At 40.1% G+C, this 21,426-nt stretch overlaps 1 protein-coding gene across 1 annotated transcript in view; it reads right to left on the bottom strand.

Moving 5' to 3' along the window:
* Positions 1–21,426, bottom strand: part of TBC1D8B (TBC1 domain family member 8B) — a 50,536-nt gene that overhangs the window by 9,357 nt on the left and 19,753 nt on the right. Inside the window, exons 3-14 of the mRNA XM_018558482.1 lie at positions 17,713–17,831; positions 16,924–17,149; positions 14,546–14,786; positions 13,577–13,784; positions 11,994–12,158; positions 10,091–10,231; positions 9,434–9,584; positions 8,859–9,073; positions 7,543–7,660; positions 3,173–3,458; positions 1,037–1,166; positions 832–930 (exon numbers count right to left, since the gene is read on the bottom strand). Of these exons, the coding sequence (XP_018413984.1) occupies positions 832–930; positions 1,037–1,166; positions 3,173–3,458; positions 7,543–7,660; positions 8,859–9,073; positions 9,434–9,584; positions 10,091–10,231; positions 11,994–12,158; positions 13,577–13,784; positions 14,546–14,786; positions 16,924–17,149; positions 17,713–17,831 (2,099 nt within the window). The remainder of the gene's footprint in view (positions 1–831; positions 931–1,036; positions 1,167–3,172; positions 3,459–7,542; positions 7,661–8,858; positions 9,074–9,433; positions 9,585–10,090; positions 10,232–11,993; positions 12,159–13,576; positions 13,785–14,545; positions 14,787–16,923; positions 17,150–17,712; positions 17,832–21,426) is intronic.

Genomic DNA, 21,426 nt, shown 5'->3' with positions numbered 1-21,426 from the left:
GTGGTAAATGTACACTTTGGCCTTTTTTTGGTCAAATTTCCACATTTGCGCTAAAATGGCGGCAGACTAGAAGAAAGTGTGAAAAAAATGGCAAGATTTTTAGCTACCTTCAGGTCTCTGCTTTCAGGAAATATATGGGTTTGGGGGATAGAAAGAGTTTTGGGGGTCCTTACACCATGCTGAACTTAACATGTCATTTGCTTGAAATTTGCAGCTTAATGGAAAATATCGCATCTACGAATATGGCGACTTTTTACCAAACTGAATGCGGGAAAGCACACATTTACAAGTATGTATAAAAACATTTGGTAGTCATTATGTATTGACATATTTTAGCACAGATTTTACATAGTTTCTAAATTTTGTTTACCTTTTACATCAAATTTTTCTTATTTTCCACTAAAATTTTGCATTTTTCATGTAATTTCTAGGTCTATATTGTGGAAGATGATGGGTTAAGTGCAGTATCTGGATCCCTGAAGATGTCTTCTTTAAAGCAATATATAGTTTTATGGGGTTTAAAAGAAAATTGAATAGAGTATAAGACTTTTTGTTGTTGCACCAGAAAACAGCAAGAATTAGCCTGGCCTGCTGAGTTGCAAAATGTTCCGGAGGGCTTGGCAGCGAAAGAGTTAAAGAACCAATTTCCTACACTGAAACCATGTAGAAATCAACAATAAAAGTTTGCTAAAATATTTGCAACACATGTAGTAGACCTGGACGTTCTGTTAAGTTTATCACTTAGTGCATCCTTAAGTTCAATAACGCGTCACTCAGTGCACTTATACAAATGTATTACTTGTGCCAAGTACATATACCGGTAGTACATACCACGTTTTGTTTAGTTGTCATTTCTAAAGTCTGGATGACATACAGCCGGTTTCTGGCACGCATGCTTTCTACATCCTCATAACGAATAGCTCCAAATCTCTACAAAAGTAAAAAAACGTTTACCACCAGGGAAAGTTGTCCTGTGACTTGGTCACCCCCTGAAAAATGTACTAAAAATGACAGCAATGAATTGAAGAAAACATACCTCATTGGATTCCCTGATAAGGTCTGTAATATTCACTTTCACACTGTTGCCTTTTCTTTCAGAGGCAGAAGATGCTTGTTGCACAGATGAAGGCAGAGGGCTGTCCTTGTTGACAACATTATCAAAGAACCTGGAGACAGTTGAATGTTAGTTGCCCATATCATATAGTCATATAACTGCTATCGTAGATTTTTGTTAAAATCTACTAAATCCTTTAATTTTGTTTAGGGTAACAGACTATTAAAGCACTCTGTGTACTATACTAGGACACCCCATGCAGCCCAATGACGTTTCTGCAGGCAACGACTACCAATGTCAACTGAACTACTGCTTGTTGGAGTTATGAATCAGCTCAATGTCTTCACCTGGGCATCACCTGGACCACTGAAGCTTCACGTCAAAACTGTAAAGGACGTTACAATGCCCACCACTCATGCAAAACAAATAATGTTTTTGCAATATTAAAGCCTATCTTCCCATGCAATGGGACTACCTCCACACTGCAAGGGTTAACTGCTCATTTATGTCTGGTGGTATTGTGTAGAGGACTTTAACTTACTTGATCCCTGCTCCCCTCACAGTCGGTGCTCACCTCTCTCCCCTATGTTCCGGCTTGTGGACTGTCCCTTGGCGTCCTCCCATATAATACAGGACTATGGGTCCTGTATCAGATGTGATGACATCAGTGGGCCTCCAACCGCCAGAGAGGATTGCTGAAACAAACTTCCAATTCGTGGGTGACAACAGTCATTTGCAGGGTCTCTACGGAGCCCCAGAATAGACACCGTGAGGTGCGTGCTACAGACGGACAGAAAGCCACAGTGTGCGTAGACAAGCTCAGCTACACAGATGACATCTACTTTGCCCACCAGCTGTTCATTGACCAGTGTCTGAAGCAGTAGCATGCAATACACATGCGCAAAGGTTCATGAGACATGTATGCGTGATGTCATGTTTTCAGATGGTGCTTGTATTCGCGTTCCTAGACTGGAAGTTCAAGGAAGCACTGTGAGAGGCAAACATCGCAGGGGAACATGTGTAACAGGCAAAAGAAACCTTTAAAAGCGATTTCGAGAAGAAAAAAAAGGTATACTGCAAACTACAAAATGTATCTAGATGGAAATGAACTTTTATTTTGGAGACGTTGTAGAAATGGCGGTATTGGGGAAATTAATTCTAAAGCATATCTAAACCCAAAAACAAAATTTCACATGCCTCTTGTATTTAGAAAATGTTTGTTTTTCCCGGGGTTCAGCTTTAAAGCGCATCTAAAGCTAAAAACTAAAATGTAATATATTGCAGCTTGCCAGTCCTTAGATGTGATGGCTGCATTAGTTTTCTTTTTTTCAGGAATTGTGCTCTTAATTTTCACCTGGTGATCCTGCAAATAACACACTTCCTGTCAATTTGTGTCTACATACATTTCTCCATTGTGTCTATGAAGGAATCCATGGTTGTAACACTGGCTGGGCTTCAAACAAGTCTTCCTTTGTTCATCCCCATTACATGACGGATTCATGGGACTAGTAGTTTACAACAGACAGATAACATTGTTTATCATGTCTTTTTAGTTCACACAAGGGGATGCGGACACGGCATGTCTGGCAAGATCAACAGGTGTTTTCTGTTCTTGCGGAAAATGTTCACATCCAAGGACTGGTAAGCTGCAATATATTACATTTTTGTTTTTAGCTTTAGATTAGGTTTGAAGCTGAACTCGGGGAAAAGCAAAAATTGTCTAAATACAAGAGACATATGAATTCTTACTTTAATGTGCGAGTGCTTTGTGTATTTCTTCTAGATCTGTGCAGTAATTCAGCGTGAAACCTTACCTCTGTAGGAGCTTTCTTTTATAAAGACCTGTCGTTACTGCACTCTCTTCTTATGCAGGGTGACCAATCCCCCCTCCTGTGGGTAGGCCTACAGGGTCCCTCCCACAGCTTTGCTCTCTACACAGGCTATGTGCAGCACAGTAATGATGTCACTGCTACTTTAACAAGGTAATAGCATGGTTTACAAATGCACTTGATACACACAAAGCGGATTTATATACTTTGTGGCTATTGAGAAATACTTATATGAAAGTTGTTGTGCCTGGAGTTCAGCATTAGCGGTATACAATAATGATTTACATACCGGTTAAGTATAGTGACGGCCTCAGCATCATCTTTACAGACCAGCAGCTTGTCAATGTTAAAGTGCAGAACAGTCAGTCCAAGCTGAAGGATGGCTTTGATCCCATCATAAAAGAAGCAGTCCACCACATTGACGGCACTCTCAATAGGCAAGACACTAATAAATAGGGTAAGAAACCATGAGAGGGACACGGAGGAGAAAAAGGTCATGTCCGTCATGTGATCAGTCAACTGGGGCAAATAATCCCTGATGAGTTCTTCAAATACTGCCTGATCCACCAATGCACCTACAATATAATGAACATGTATTAATACTGATCAATCTGCCAAGAAAACAGAAGAAATAAAAGCAGATACAACTCTCGTTATATGTTAATGTCATCATACACTGAACAGCACAAACATCACCAAAGAAAATCTAGAAGACTGAATGTTATGGAGCCGCTATCTAAGAAAATCACAAGCAACATGTGTGTGTAACATCAGTTTCACACATTTTTACAGGTCCATTACCCATGAAAAGGAAATCATTTTCACAAAGTGTCAACTAAACCTTTAGATGTCCCAAAAATACCATACATTTAGGTTTTTGGCAACTCGAGGTGTGACTCTAGACAAAACATTAAAGCAAAATGTTGTTTAATCTGCTTATATTTGGTCTTCCCTGAAACATCTCTAACCCTTCATCAACATGCTAATGATAGTTTTAAATAAAACCTTTTTCTATACATAATCTATTTCTGATCTGATGTTGTCATCACTGGGACACTGTGCTTGGTAGTCCCCTATGTGATAGCAATAAAGTGTAAAAAAAAAATTAAAAAATTAAAAGACACATAAAAAAAAAAAGCACACACTTTTTTTTTTACGTTTCCCACCCCTACGTACACATACACACACACACACACACACACACGTATATAAACGTAAACACGCATTGGGTGAACCTACATGCAAAAACGATGATTGTACCACATAAGATACATACTGTATCCCCGCATACATTGGAGTACAAGCAATAATTCTAGGGCCATTAATCACTTAACACTAAATTTTGATGAGCCGTAAATGCTTTTAAAGCCTCGCCTACATCTAATTTTGGGTATGGTAGTTTTTACGATTTTGGCCGGCACACACAATTTTAAAACTTGGTGTCTAATTACCTAATGTGACCCCATATTTTATATTTTCCCAAAAAATGGGTAATAATAAATGTTAATGGGTTTTTTTTTCAACATTTTCGGTACTTTTTTTCTTAATATTGTAAAAAATAAAAAGCCCAATGGTGATTCAATATAGAGCTGCAGCTAACGATTATTTTCAAAATCGATTAGTTAGCCGATTATTAAGTTCGATGAATCGGTTAATCGGATAAAAAATTACAAAATAAAATACATTTTAAAAAATGGCTCCAGTGATGGACTACTAGTTTGTATTGAGATTGTAGTCCATCACAGGAGCAAGCTTGGAGCGGTGGAAGTAAAAAACAAAAACAAAAAAAAGTGAGGTGTGCAATATAGTGAATTGAAAAGTGTAAAATTATACAGCAATGAATGCAGAATGGCATCGGCTATAGAGGACTACAAAACCCAGCAATAGTACATTATACAGCACAATGCAGAATACCACTAGCTATAGAGGACTACAAAACCCAGCAATAGTACATTATAGCTGGCGGTATTCTCCATTGCGCTGTATAATGTACTATTGCTGGGTTTCGTAGTCCTCTATAGCTGGTAGTATTCTGCATTGTGCTGTATAATGTAGTATTGCTGGGTGTTGTAGTCCTCTATAGCGAGTGGTATTCGGCATTGCACCACTGTATAATGTACTATTGCTGGGATTTGTTGTACTCCTCTATAGCTGGTGGTATTGCGCTGTATAATGTATTATTCCTTGATTTGTAGTCCTCTATACAGTGCAATGCAGAATACCACCAACTATATGGGAATACAACAAATCCCAGCAAAACATTATACATACAGTGTATAATGTATTGCTAGGATTTGTATGCCCATGTATAATATACAGCACAATGTACCATCAGCTATAGAGGAATACAAATCCCAGCAATACATTATAGAGCACCATGTGGGGGGTAAGCGTAGGCTTACCTGAGCAGTCTTCCAGCAACTTGTTTCTGAGATCGGGCCTGTCTATCGGCGGCCGTCATCCCCCCCCACCCCCTCCTCCTTCTGGAGGTGTGGCTTGTGGATGCGGGCAGGTGGATCTGGCGGCGAGCGTGAGGTGGGGAGGAGGTGTGGCGTGCAGCTGTGTGGAGCCGTGAACAGGGCCAACCAAATCGGAAGCCGATTAATCGATGATTGAAAAAGTTGACAACTTTTTCGATAATCGATTATGTCGATTAGTTGTTGCAGCCCTAATTAAATATCACCAAAAGAAAGCTCCATCTATTCCACAAAAATAATATAAAATTGATTGCAGTGCAGCGTTGCATGACTGAATAAACATCATAGTACCTCAGCGCTGTATACTGAAAAATGGCCTTGACAGGAAGGGGGTTAAACATCCCGCTCTTCAAGTGGTTAAATAAACAGTTTAAGCATTTATGCAGTATATTTTACCTGACAAAGATTTGTAAATAGTTAATATTGACCCTGCTGTGCTATGGGACTGTATTGCATAGGGGGATGTCAACATTTGCAGCTACCCCCATTTCTGGCATCTCTTCCAGTAATAGGCACTTCCACTACAAGCCTGGCCTCAATGCTCAGCCAATGTCTAGCAAGTACATGTTGCTGGCAATGGCGGCTGCAGGAAATAAGGATATGATTACATTACATTTATCAGTAATAACAGCAGTTGTGCTGATTAATGAGCCAGAAGACACTGTTAGTGTTTCCTACAGACACTGGAACTGAGAATGGGATCTGGGTTTTCAGGACAGCAGCTCCTGGAAGCTACAATAGTGCAGCCAGGGGATTTTTGGGGAGGAGGGTTAACTCATTAGGGTCAGAGGATCAGCCTGACTGCCAGGCAACTAGCACTTTCATAAAAAGTTCAACAATGGCACCCCATCATTTTCACAGCCAAAGTATTTTTAAAGTGTTTTAGGGGTGACTATGGTGTACTATCAGTGAGTACACATGGTGAGACACCAAGCACTGGTGCTAAGCTGAGGCTGTGAATCTCCAGGACTTCAGTGTATGGTGTGACTGCCAGGAGCTGTATTCCATGCAGGTTAGAAGTAAACATTTATTTTTTGTGTTGATCCATCAACTATCCAGGGAGAGATACAGGCCTAGGACACAGGTTAAGCTAAACTTAAGCTCTAATCACTTCCTGTACAGACTGGTATAAAAACTACAGGGAGCAGCTATGTCTTTCTGCTTTAGATTAGTATCCAACCACCTAGAGCCAGGGCATATTTCTTAGAGGTCTGTTGAGTCCTCCAATGAACACTGAGGGAAAAAAATTAACAACATTTACATGAAGCTGATCACATTCAAAGGCATATCACAAACATCCCTGCAGAGTCCCTTAACCTCCCTGACGGTCTGATTATCTTAGTATTTTTTTTCCGTTTTTTTTTCTTTTTGTTTTCAGTTTTTAACTTTTAAATTTCCCACCGGTTTCGACACGGGCGCTCGCAAGGGACGGAACCCGGAAGACGGATGCCGGCATCGGCCGGAGGACACAGCGGGGCTCGTATGGACAAGGTAAGTGACGTTACAGTGTAATCCCGAGTGTGGCTCGGGGTTACCGCTTTTGGTACTGAAAATTAACCCTGAACCACACTCGGGATTACCGCCAGGAAGATTAAAGGAGAGGCAGACATTTTATTATCTCCTGCAGAGGGGGCTTTCCTTGTACTGCAAGGGTCAAATGCTCGTTTTTGTATAGGGTAAAAAAAAGTCATACTCACCTGATCTTTAGAGTCGGCAGCACTCCCTTTAGCATGTCTCCAGCTCCGCTGCAGCAATGGTATGTCCCTCAGCTTCCCCACATCCTATACACTTTATTGGACGTGATGACTGCTGCAGCGGAGGAGTTGAGACGCTGGAAGGACTGGTCTAAGAGTTAGCCATCTCAGAGGATAAGGAGAGTATAAATCTTTGTTTTTCTTTTTACTCTAGGCAAAAAGGAGCAGCTAACCCTTGCAATGCAGGGGTAGCCCCACTGCAAGGGTTAATAAAATGTCTGCCCGGAGTTCTTCCTTAAGGAGGAAAGGCAAAACTTGAAATCTGCCCATCTGGGGCTAGCTTTAGAAAATAGGGCAACTGATTTAAATCTACAGAGTTCAATTACTTCTGTGAATATAAAGCATTTTAAGCAACACTTAAACACGATCTTCACACCAGACAAATATTAACCTTATTCTCACACACAGCACGCACAGACAAAGCTCACCTATAATTCTCCTGTTGAAGTAATCTGGCAGCATTCGTTCACACACAGCCACTAGCAGCCAAAACGCCTCCTCCTCTTTGGCATACAGAAGTAGGACAGAAGTGAGAATATTCATTGCCTGGGAAAACACAAGCAAGGACAAAATAATCATGTTTTACATCCGCTGCCAATTGTCCTTATATTCCCGCTGACAAGCATCAGGCTGAAGAAAAACATAACCCAATCTGTTGGGGATGTAACCTAATCCAAAGAAATGAACAATAAAGACTACTTATCGTAAGAAATTAATAGAGTTGCCTGATATCTCAAGATACTGTTCTGCGTTATCAAGCTGAATTACCAATGCTACACAAAAAGGCAGCAACTGAGCAACCTCAACAACTAATCAGCAAAGTGCAAGGCATGCCTGGACTTATTTCATAGTAGGTTAAGCTTTATAGATGAACTCCAGTCACATATTAAAAAAACAGCATTTAATCCATTTAGATTTTCACTCAAAATCATACAATGCATTTTCTATCAAATAAATAATATGTGCCCTCTTATCAGCCTCCCCCAACCCTTGGAGCACCCCTGTACCCTTGCAGAAATCAATCACCTTTTTTCCAGGTGTCTTTAGTCTGGTCTGGTGATGTCACAGGTCCTCTTCACCCTCCAGAGGTGGGCAGATCCTAAATGCTGCAGAGATCAACTCCATGTAATGACATGATGCTGCTCTCTGTAGCCTTCTCCTGTAAGGATGGGCCCTGGACACCCTGAGCTCACAGGAAATTGGCTGAATGACACTGGACATCATTTAACCAGGAAGATAAGCAGCACTCAATGTGTGACAAAACGATTATGTGAGGCACAGCGCTATAGAAGAAGATGTGAGGACTGTAGCCAAAGCTGTATCTTTATGTTAAGAGGCTGGAAAGTGATGTTTACTTTTTTTTAGCCTATGCTGAAATTGGACAATAATGAAATGGCCAAGTTCCATTTTAAACTGCAGCGCAGTCACATTTGTGTGCACCGTAAAAATACAGTTCATACCAAGGAACACTTGTATATCTGCTATGCTTTTCTGAACAGCACAAGAAATAAAATACAAGTACATGCCAGGTTCCTTAACCTCCTGCCTCTACTTAATAAACAATTAATATGATACAACACACCTTAACCAGGAGGCTCTAGTACTTGTTGGCTGACATATCACACCATATCCTGTTTAAACAGAATTAGGACACAAACAAAAGATCTGCATAGCACATGGTAATAAAAATACCCTTTGTGCTCCTACAAGCATCTTCAGAGCATATATGAGGAAATGAACTAACCTGACAATATCCAATTTTAGGGTTCCTGTATGCATATGCTGTCAGCACTCTTCTTAATGCAGAGATGCCAGTGTCACTCTGAAACGCTGGATGTTCTGGCAGTGATCTGCGCAAATCTCGCTCGATTTCATCAGTTGCCAGAGTACAAGTGCCGAGAGACTTTTCCACAATTTCCGAATAGTAGCCTGGGTTACCTGCCATGTCATTAACTGCACCTGCCAATAAGTAATAATGATACAACTACATATCAAATAATCCTTAAAATATATAATTTCAGTGCAGAAGGCGGAAGCAGCCATATAACAGATAGGTTCTTGGTAATAATGCTATCGGACCGCTTGTTAACATACTAAAAAATATCTCATCTGCGCTGTATTCACTGGTTGTTCTCCAAGATTAGAATTATCTCTTTCCAATCAGCCCTCATATCCGAGTTACAATACAAGAATATTAGCAGAATGTGTATTTAAAACTTTTTCAGCATTAAACAGCAGCAGCAAGAAAGGGATATATAGTTCCACATTTGGAGAAGTAGTAGTTCACAATGTGAATAACTTAAAAAAAGTAACCTTTACCTGAGAAAAGTAACCAAAGCTCTCCTCGCAAAGCCTCGGGAATGCCCTTAACAACTAAATTCCTAGTTCTTTTGGTACGAAACATGCTGATGCCACGACCACATTCCGTGAACAGAATATTCCAAGACTGCTCCTTCATTTTTTCTTTCAGCTGCGGAAACATTTAGGGTTATGTATTATATTACTGATGCTGTTTTTGAGCTCACTTCAACATTTCAGAAGGAAGAATCCTAAACTGCAGTTCTTACATTGAAAGTATGATTTTTGAGTACAACAGATGATTTGCAATTAAATATTCAAATATAGAAATATATATTCTAAAATTCCAGAACCAAAAGACACAAATAACTTACCAGGTGGGTAAACTTTAAAAAATGGAGATTGTATAGGTCAGTTTTTAGAAGATAACATTTCTCAGACCCTGCAACAGTTTTATATTGCAAGAGGATAACCAAGCCTCATTTAAAAAACATCAAATTATAGTTAGACTAGCGGTGATATCCAAATGATAAAGTTGTGTTACAGTGGTCATGCTACAAACACTCATACTCCACCACATGCAACCAATTAACATGAAGAAAAAGGACCTCAAAATACATTGTACAATATTGGTTATCTGTCTTCACAATAAATCAGAGTATGTAAATGTTTCCATACCATTATTGGATCAAGGTTCTCTGCATCCTGAGGATGAAACACAGTCATTAGGGCTTCTGTGCTCACAGTCTTGCTAGTGCCTTTTGGACCCACCATAGGATGCTTTTCTGGGAACTCTGCTGCAGTAGGAATGTAGCCAGTCTAAAAAAAAACCAAAAAAAAAAACCCCTGTATAAATACGTATATTGAAACAATCATAAAACATTGCCCTGGAGATGCACTATGGTGGGCTGCACAATACATGAGAGCCTTCACTGTCTCAGCCTTCCTATGTTTGAACCTCAAGTGGTGGTCTAGTGTGGTCGCATTTGTAAAGTCTGTAGCAGACAGTTGTTGCTAGTGCTGTGGAAGCAAATTCTGGATTATTTAAAACATACTGGGGGGAAGTGTTCAAAACTTGAGCAGGCAGAATCTGGAGCAGTTGCCCATGGCAACCAATCAGCATCTCTCTTCAGTTTGCTCAGTTAAGCTTTGAAAATGAAAGAGAGAAGCCTATTGGTTGCCAAGCAAATCTGCTCCTTATATTGTCTGCTCCAGTTTTGATAACCCCACTGTATGTCATGGAGTCATGCTACAAAAGGCTCATACGTTACATACATTGTGTACTTTAAAACACTGCCTTCTCAAACAAGGTGGCTTTAAAAACCGCACTTTATTTAACCTTGTGATGCACGCAGGGAGCATAAACTACATGTGGAGTAGTTTAGTTTTTTATCCAGGCACTAATCCTTTGCCCTACAAGAAATGGTATGATTAAATTATGTGACAGTTAAGCTGCTGGCCTTTCCAATAGCCATCCTTGATCCTTTGGCAATAATCATTCCAATAAAAATGTAAACATCTTGGATGTAACTCAGCACTGCTGAATGCATGATAAGAGTAGAACACACACGCAGTAAAAGTAAAAACATATTCACAACACACAAACACAATGCATCATTATTTATTACAATCAGGGATGCACCGATATATCGGCCGCCGAAACATATCGGCCGAAAATGGCACTTTTGGCATAATGCCGAAAGAGCCATTTTCCTGCCGATACATCGGCGCATCCGTGATTTCTTTTCTCCCCGCTGGGCGCTGCTCTATGTCCCAGCGGGGAGAAGAGAAAGTGACAGCCGGCCGAGCGTCTCCTCCTGAGGTGGAGAGCGCTGTGAACGGCCGGCGTCTCCTCCCACAACGCTCTGCCGCCTATCACAGTCCGGCAGAGCGGTGTGGGGGCGGAGACAGCGCTGTCACAGGAGGCTGGGCTTTTCTCCCTACACAGCTCGATCAGCTTCCTGTGACAGCGTGTCAGAGAGAAGAGCAAGGTACACACACTCAGCGATCAGTGATCGCTGAGTGTGTGTACATAATTGAGAATATGGTATGTTAACTATATCCTCAATTATGAATGAATGGGAGTGATCTACATCACCCCCATTCATTCATAATTGTAGTTATAGTAAACAAACAATGTTCTCATGTTATCAATGAACAGGAAGACTCATAGAGGATTCCTGTTCATTGATAACAGGGGACACAGAAAAAGAGATTGAGGACTTTGTGTTCTCAATCTCTTTTTCTATTTTAAAAGGGAAATATCAGGGGTCTGTTTAGCCCCCTAATATTTCCCAGGAGCCCCTAAAAGTAAAAATTTAAAAATATTTAATAAAAAATGAATAAAAATAAATATAAAAAAATGTAAAAGTTTATAAAAAATAAATAAAAATAAAATATTAAAAAAATTGAAAAAAAATAAAAAACATTTTCGGTATCGGTTTCGGCCTAACATTTTTTTTTTATTTCGGTTTTAAAATTTCCATTTTGGTGCACCTCTAATTACAATCCAAATGTCAAACGCTACATTTATGCTTTCTTAGAACAATAGTTATTGTGAGCTGTTTTATTTCCAGGCTACCTCACTGTATGCTGTGTGCTGGGGACTTGTTACTGCACATCTTGACCTCAATCTTGCCACCAAAGATTCAAAGTCTCGAACATCTGTGAAACGAAATATATTCTTCCCTTTTGTGCTAATGGTGATAGCCCTTGTTGCCACATCAGTCCTTTCTAATCCGGTAATCTGCAAATATAAATGTGCTCTTGTAAATGTAAGACACTTCCATAAAAAAAATCTAAATAACAGCAATAATATGGAACAAGACGACACAATGCCACAGTATGTAAAGTATATTCCAGATCTTTTTTTTTTATTTCTCTGCATCTCATTCGGGGAGACTTTTTCTCACTTTCTGTGTCTAGACACAACAGGAAGTGAGAAGAGATCTCTCCAAAATAAGGGAAATCCGATTTAAGAACATGCTTGTCACTGGAATGTGTCCCTATTGGAAAATGTCTCAGTGTCGGTTATTGGCGCTGCAGGCTGTCAGCTTCATGGCGGGCTCAGCACGTAGAGCTACGAACATGCCTGAGCCCATCCTTATTCCCAACCCATTGATAACTTAATGGAAAATTTAGATTTTTTTTCCCCCCCTAAATTTCAGCCCCAGCGACAATAATCATTAGGACAAAGAGGGTGAATCTCCCCAGTGGGGAATCAGGCAGTAATAAAAACAAGAAAACCTTTTTAACCACCTTCTACTCTATCCAGAATTTTAAAAAAAATGTGGCTTTAGATACACTAACACAGCTGTCCTGCAGGTTTGGGATTTCTGTTTTGATTCCCGCTGAGGCAAATGCATGTATTGTATATATGTACGGTTATATGGTGTTTCAATGGATGTAGATTCTTCTAACGTGGGAAGATATACCACGTAAATAATCATAAGTTGATTATCACTTGTCTAAACAAGCCATAGTGAATGTGTGATTTATGTAAACCACTTTACATAACATTACTGTCAGACAAAAACCACATGTCAAAAAATGAAGCACATCCAGAGATATAAACAACTGAACTGGTATTCAAATCTTGATTTTTCCTGTAAAAAAAGTCACACTTAGACTGCTCATCACAATAAAAGACTAGTTAGGAGGATTGGTAAGAGCAGGACTATGTCCAATAGGGAGGCATGAGAGGCTGGAGGGGAGCAAGATGGACTTTTGGCTCCACAAGAAAAGTTGAGATTTACATATAACTACAACTACCTCTATTACTGAATCTATGGGTCTGTTTGCCATCCAGGTTTCAATGAAGATTATCCATTTTTTTATTACAAGCACAATTTAAATTGCCCAAGATTGCAACAGGTCTGCTTTAAATCCTTGGATATGTCAACAGCAGTCGGGTATTCCCGCAGGCGTGTTGACATTTCCTCCACTGTGGGCTTCAGTAGAGGACTGCATTTGGAAGCCTATCAATCACTTCTGAAAGGCTATCAAGATAGCAAAAGTGGTTGCATGCTGTCCTGGAAAGAAATATCCAACAGAAATATGTTACCAGTACATAAATGATAAAAAACCCAACATTTTACAGATTGTTTTAATCACTGTAACTTTCATTTCATCACTGAGGAAAGATTTCCTTCAAAGCATTATTACCTCTCGTAAAGGTATGATTGTGCTATAAAGGTTGCCATCGTGGCTAGCGAAGCAAATGTAGTTCTCAGAAATGCACATCTTCCCCACTGTATTTAGGTGGCTGAAGGGTATCCATAGGAAACATTCATGCACCTCTTTCAACGTCTCTTCTTTGGGCAGTCTGAAGTATGTAGCAAAACGCTCACTGTGTGCACGGCTTTCCAGACCTCTAGTGGGGAGTATCAGAAGGGTGTGTTATTTATTCAGACTGGTCAATAGTTCATGTTTTAAGAGAACTAAATGGTTATGTTGTTCATTCTGGTTTGGTGAGAACAGATACTGCACTAATGTCAATTTTAGTATGAATTTGCTGCCCATTCCAGGATTAAAGGTCAAAGGTAAATTGCTTCTTAATCATTGAGTAAAAAGAATCCTTGAGGAGCAGTTATTAATATTCATTATGTCTCCCAGTGCCCATAATAGATACAAGCAGATCCCTTTTTCTGATACTCTTTAGCAGACAGACAGGACTGTCTTTCAGCATCTCACCTCCTAGTAAGATGAGAGCTTACCAGAGGTAAAACTTCATTCTAAACATTCAACAGTCTATGAAGGTATATATCAGACAGAGATGTAACTTCTTCAAGTGTCTCAGGTTAGAGCCTTTCTAGGGGTAGACTTGAGGACTTGGAAGAAGGTGTGTTTCACAACTTGTATTCACTTATCCCATTTTACTATTTCCTACAAGTTAGGTTAGATGGCTGATGCCTTTTAACGCTCCTCTAGCAAATCTCTTTGAAAACAGGCCATTCTGATATTAGAAACAATAAGAAAGCACTACATGAAGCTATTAACGGATCTATTCTTTCATTTCAAGATTAAGATTAAACAAGGCACCGCTACAAACAGTAGGTCAAAAGAATAGGGGGCTCAAAGCTAATTTAAAAAGGTGCAGGTCTCCTTGTAGTTATTCTTGATGGCAACACTTACCTTTTTGTGATTTGTTGAGGATCATTCAGTATTGGATCATTTTCAAATGTTTCCTTATCAAAAAGTCTTCCGATAGCATAGCTGGCCAGTTGTTCCATTAGGAGGAATGTTTCATTAATGTGCATGAACATAGAGAAATAATGGTCCTCCCCCTGAGAGCAAACATGGATACTCTCTGTGAGCAGAACTGTAGAGGTCTTCTCCAGTCTGGAGATCTCATCCCATGAGATGATCAGGTTAACTGGAGTAGAACAATACACATAAATATCAACAGATCTTTGTGCACAACATTAATACTTAATACACATAAATATCAACAGATCTTTGTGCACAACATTAATACTTAATACACATAAATATCAACAGATCTTTGTGCACAACATTAATACTTAATACACATAAATATCAACAGATCTTTGTGCACAACATTAATACTTTTTTTTGGATTCTTTTTGTTGCAAAAGTACAATTTTTAAATCAGACAGAAAAAATATCACAATCAAAGTGTGTTATGCAATTAGCAGAGAATACATTAGAGCTTGACTAAATAAAAAATTCAATCAGTTTGGTCACAAGCAACTCATTTTGCGAGTTAAAAAGGGTCTGCAGGCATTCTGAAGCAATTTAGAGACAGGAATGGTTAAAACAACAACTACTGGACATTACTTGTTTTACTGCATCCTGCGTGAGTGACAGCTGACTCTGCCTATCTAGAGGCAGAGCCAACTGTACCCGCCGCCTCCCCCATCCGTTCCAACAGTCAGCGCTGGGGGATCGGAGCGGGGAGGGGGGAATCCAGTCTCTCCCCTGTCACGGCTCTGTGCCGTGACAGGATCGAGAAGTGAGCGAATGCCGGTATGTGTTCGCTCACTTCCCGATCTACTGAGCCGACCTGTGACAGTTTCATTGTCACAGGTCAGCTAGAACTATGAGGATGAGTGAGAAGCATAGTTTAAATCCTGGAGTTCTTCTGATTTAGGTACACACACAGTACATACAGGCAAAGCTCTTTCTAAAACACTCAGTATGCTTTGGAAAATGAGAATTGCAGGATGTAGAAAAAAATTAATGCATTTTTAATTAAATGACCATATAATAAATTGAAGGGATACCAAAGAAAGAATGTTTGTCCATATCATTTACTGAAGTGTTTCAAGTGATGCAGACAAATAAGGTGGACAACAGAATACTAATTGAGGGAGTTAATTTTTCCATCTGAATTTAAACTATGAAATGCTAGATGATATCTTGTATGTTATTGTACTGGATTTCTATGTGGTTTTCCTTGATCATGTAATTCTATAATTAGGTGTATCAGTGCAGGCATATGTGTTTGATTTCATTTAAATGGAAGCAATTGGCACCCCAGGAGAATAGAGGGAGCTTTGAATTGCCATGTATGTATGTATGTATATATATACACATACATACATACATGCATACATACATACACACATTTTTGCCACTAGAAAAAAAATCTTTATATATGTGTGTGTGTGTGTGTGTGTGTGTGTGTGTGTGTGTGTGTGTGTGTGTCAATTCAAAACCTTCGATTTATGGTGAATCACAGACAGAAACATAGCTTCCTTTTGTATATTGTGGCCATTTAATTTGCCCCTTTCAATTGTGGGATGAACTTTGTACAAAATGTTTGATCATAAAAAAAAAAAAAAAAATATTTTATACAAACTACCGTATACAATATTTATAAACCTGCAAGTTTGGAAAAAGGTAAAAATGTATAAAAAATACAGTTCTACTTAACCTTTTAACTGAATAAGTACATGTGGCCAAGAGGGAACGTCTGAGCTTACAGCACAGCAATAATACAAAATTTCACCTTTGCTTTCACAACTATTATTATTATGAACTATTTAAAGTGACATTAAACCCTCAGATTTTTTAACATAAAACAATACTGTAATGTGTACCTTACTGTAATCCATGGTAGTTTCCCTTCTCTTTGCTGCTCTTCCTTTTAAATCCTCATGTCTTCTCATGCTTGGGGAGAACTTCCCTTTGCAGCTGACTGCCTCTTCCTGTAGTGCTGGCTCAGGTTACAAACGTACACACAGACACCATATATCCATTCCTGAGACAAGGCAGTCTGCTGCAAAACAGAAGTTCTGCCCAGCATGAGAACAGATACAGATTTAAAAGGAAGAGCAGCAGAGAAGGGACACAACCATGGATTACAGTAAGGCACACATTACAGTATTGTTTTATGTTAAAAAATCTGAGGGTTTAATGTCACTTTAGTTACCGCCAGTTTTCTAATCTGTATCACTTTAACTTATAAACAGTTACTTTCTGCAAATGTCTTTAAAAAGAAACACTTATTCAGTAACAGCTTGCTATTCCTTAGTGCAAGTACTTACTCTCAGCTCCCAGCAGGAAGGAGTAGAAGCTTAGGAAGTTTGTGCTGAGATACAACCATCCCTGGCAAGGCACTCTTCCCCTCCAGTAACTGCACGAGAAGTAGGTCACCAGCTTCTCCTGGTCTGGCAATCCAAAGCATTTTTCAAACTTTAACAGTGCTTCCCGAAATTTTTCAGGATCCTCTTCTTTTATAAACGAGGCCTTTCCTTCTTCAGCAATGAGCCCCTGGAAGATAAATTGTAAATTGCTTTTGAACAGTTTTCGCATTTTAAAAACTATTCTTACCTTCTATAAATCTAAATTTCAAATTTTAGAATCTTATTCTAATACATCTTTATTGCCCTCATTTAAAGTGACCCTTTACATTCCCTAAAGCATGTAATGGTACCTTCATAATCTGCTCTATCAGATGATTCATGTACACTCCTCTTTTCTCCAATATGTATTGCCTCAGCAGAGTAATCGGTGTTAGGGTCTGTGCTTCAATAGGCAAATATAGCATTTTTTTTACATTAATTTGAGGCACTTCTGTGATAGTTTTAGTATTCACTGCAGGTGCATTTGACCTGCTTTAAGTCGATTCTGCATTTCGGTAGACCTGGTTGGGTCTACAGATGGGTAAAGTCATCTTTAAAGTGTGGTCCACTATTGACTGCCTGATTTCAAGTACAGAAAAAGGATAATTATTTGACTCTACTCCGATTTGTATTCTGTGAGACACATGCAAGCATTAAACTCTAGTATTAATTCCTGTTAACTGAACAAATGTGTATTAAGAATTTACTTACTCTGATTTTGCCTTGGACAAAACTGGTTATGTCATCACTCGAGTCAAATACAGACAGTATCTTCATAACATTTTGTTCCAGCCATTGCCAGTGCTTTATAATCTCATCTTGGCTAGCAGCTAAAAAGAAGGAGGAAAACCTTTTCAAAATATTTACAAAATTATTTTTATCCGGCCACACTAAACGAGTATATAAAATGAGTGTATTAGTGTATAAAATCATATAATGTATGGTGTCCTGACCAACCATGGTAGTATTATGGTAGGTATTATGTTGTGGTTACTGACGTAGGTTATAATAAAGTCACTCCCCCCCCTCCCTCCAATGAATGCCATATGGAAAGAAAAGTACAAGCAATGTTTTAAAGCAGCGGTCACTAGTATTTAAGCTAAAAAGCCACAACATGGTTGGGTGAAGATCTGAAAAAACCTGCTAAGGGAGTGAATCCTGCCTAATTTTTCCATCTTAGGAGTCAGTCTTTCCCAATGCTAGGATGTTTTGACCAGGCTGAGCTCCAACAAGCCCAGGTATATCAGAAATACTTTAGTAATCAGAATATAGAATCCCTACAGGTGGTGACAGGTTCTTTTTTATTGAGATATTAGGGGATAAACAGATCCCGATGCCTCCACAGTGTCCTGTAGATGGAGACAGGTGACCATATAGTCCCTGATCTTGTTAACTCAGAACCCGGCATTCTGATCTTTTACCAATAGATGTTCAATATTGAGCACTCCCTGGTCCCATTAGTAGTGGCGTTCACCCAGTCTCCTCTATTGGCACTGCCGAGTGTCAAGTAAAGCTGAGACACGCTGTAGTATAAAGAAGCTTTCCATATGGCTCCAGGATGACTTGTATTGTAAAGCTGAATGGTACTTTACACACTGCTTAGCTGTTCCTGTGTACCACGGTCACTCTATTAACCAACATTATCTCATTAAGGACTAAAACAGAGAGCTGAGCTCTGTCATATTCATTAGTAGTTGTACCGAATTCCGCACAGTGCTAATCCTTTAAACCAAAGTGCACTTATACAGTTGGTATAGAAAAGAATCACCCCCTTTAAAATATTCACATTTTGTTGCTTTGCAGTCTGAAATGAAGACAGACACCGTTTTTGTTGTATCCAGCTGTATTTACTCAGTGCAAGTTATAACATCCAAGTGAAAGCTATAACACCAACATGTCAGAAAAAAAAAAATTCAGAATCAATGAGTTGGAAAAAGGAACACCCCCTTGTGTCAGTATTTTCTTGAACCCCTTTTGCTTGAATTACAGTCTTTAGTCTGTTGGGATATGTCTCTACTAACTTTGCACATCTAGACATTGCAATATTTGCCCTCTCTTCTTTGCAGAACTGCTCAAGTTCAGTTAAATTTGATCATGACGGTTTGTGGACTGCAGTCTTCAAGTCATTCCACAGATTTTTTATGGGGTTTAAGTCTGGGCTCTGACTTGGCCATGCAAGAACATTCACCTTTTTCTCTTATAACCACTGTGTGGTCATTTTTGCTGTGTGCTTTGGGTCATTGTCATGTTGGAAGGTAAACCTTCTTCCTATTGACAACTTTCTGGCAGAGGGCAGCAGATTTTCCTCAAGAATTTGAAGCCATTTTTCTCCACCCATTTTTTCTTCTATCCTGACGAGTGCTCCAGTCCCTGCTGCAGAGAAACACCCCCATAACATGATATTATTCAAGCTTTACTGTAGCAATGGTGTTATGGTGAGCTGTATTGGATTTCCGCCAGACATATCATTTGGTGTTGAGGCCAAACAATTACATGTTAGTCTCATCTGACCAGAGCACCTTTTTCCATGTGGCCTCAGAATCTTCAAGGTGCATTTTGGCAAAGCCCAGTCGTGACTGCATGTGGCCTTTCTTGAGGAGTGGCTTTTTCTTTGGAACCCTCCTATACAAGCCACATTTGTGGATAATTTTTTTAATGATATTGTTGTCACATGCACACAATGACCACTCTGTCATAAATTCCTGAAACTGCTTCAGAGTTGCTGTAGACCTTTTAGTAGCCTCTCTGACCAGTTTCCTCCTTTCATCCAGTTTGGAGTGATGCCCTGATCCAGGGAGGGTCTGTGTTGTACCAAATACCTTCCACTTCTTAATAGACTTCACTGTGCTTCTGTTTCTGAATTTGTTTTACATCCTGGTGTTATATCTTTCACTTGGATGTTATAAGTTGCACCGAGTAAATACAGCTGGATAAAACAAAAACTGTGTCTTTATTTCAGGCTGCAACAATAGGATTATTTTAAAGGGGGGTGATTCTTTTCTTTACCCAGTTTTTTTTTTGCCCCCTTCCTCAGACCTAACCTAACCCATCCTCTTCCAGTTCTGTTGCTTGTTTATATCCAGCACTGAAAGTATTCACTGTCCCAGCCGTGCCTATGCATTACAGCTAAGGATGCACCGAAATTTCGGCCGCTGAAACATATCAGCTGAAAATTGCACTTTTGGCATGGCTGGTTTTTCTCCTCCCAGCTGGGTGCTGCTCTGTGTCCCCTCTGACACAGCGCAGAATCCAGCAGAGAGGAGAGAAACTGCCAGGAGGTCGAGCGGTGCAGGGGAGGAGAGCGCTGTGAGTGGGCGGCGTGCCACAGGAGGCCAGGCTCTCCTCCCACACCGCTCGGCCTCCTGTGACAAATCAGGATGGAGAGCAGTGACAGCTGTCAGCTGCCACAGGAGGCCAAGTCGGAGGTGCTCTCCATCTTGACTCGCTGTCACAGTATGCAGAGCGGGTGCTGCGGGGAGGAGAGCTTGGTCTATTTTTACAGATGACTCCTCCCCGCACCTCCCACTCAGCCTCCTGTGACAGCGAGTCAGGATGGAGAGCGATCAGTGATCGCTGACTGCTTGTAAATACCTGAGGACAGAGTATGCTTATGAATGAATGGGAAGTGCTCTAAATCACTTCCTGTTCATTCATGATTGTGTAATAGTAAGCATACCATCTCCACAAGTTAAGAATGAACAGGGACACTCAGTATAGAGGATTCCTGTTCATTATAACAGGGGTTGCAGAGGACTCTGTGTCCTCAATCTCTTTTTCTATTTTAAAGGGAGATATCAGGGGTCTGTTAAGAACCCTATTTCCCAGAGACCCCAGCAGTAAAGTTTAAAAACAAAAACAAATTTTAGCTGGAGAGTGACACTGAATGCAGGAAGTGATGTAATATACATCACTTCCTGCATTCGGGGACTGAGAGAAGTTCAAAGGGAGACGGTATACTGATCTTCCTTTGATCTCCTGTCACAGAGCCGTGCCGGTCCCGGCCGCATCGGGCACAGCGGATCTCAGGACCGGCAACGGCAGTGACAGCTGCAAATACAAGCGATCGAGCGTCTCTGAATGTAAAGCTCCCGGCCGTGTAATTACAACGGTCAGCCGGGAAGCTGCTCGTCAGGCTCCACCGTCCTCTCGTCACAGACGAGCGGATATATAGATATAGATATAGATATATATATATATGGGATGTCCCGATACCGATGCTAGCATCTGAATCGAGCCCGATACAGGGTATTTTGACAAGTACTTGTACTTGGCAAAATGCCCCGATGCCTAGCGCCGAAGCTTGCGCTGTTTTTTTTTTTTTTCTTACTTACCTCGCCGAGCGTCACTGCTGCTCCGGTGGGCGGCGCTCCAGGTGGGTTCCTAATTTAGCTGACCGGAGACTGCCAGATCACCCCGCCCACCGGA

Source organism: Nanorana parkeri, unplaced genomic scaffold, assembly GCF_000935625.1.
Source record: "Nanorana parkeri isolate BGI_ZX_2015 unplaced genomic scaffold, ASM93562v1 scaffold342, whole genome shotgun sequence".
NCBI lineage: Eukaryota > Metazoa > Chordata > Amphibia > Anura > Dicroglossidae > Nanorana > Nanorana parkeri.
This window is presented reverse-complemented; position numbering and strand designations above follow the sequence as displayed.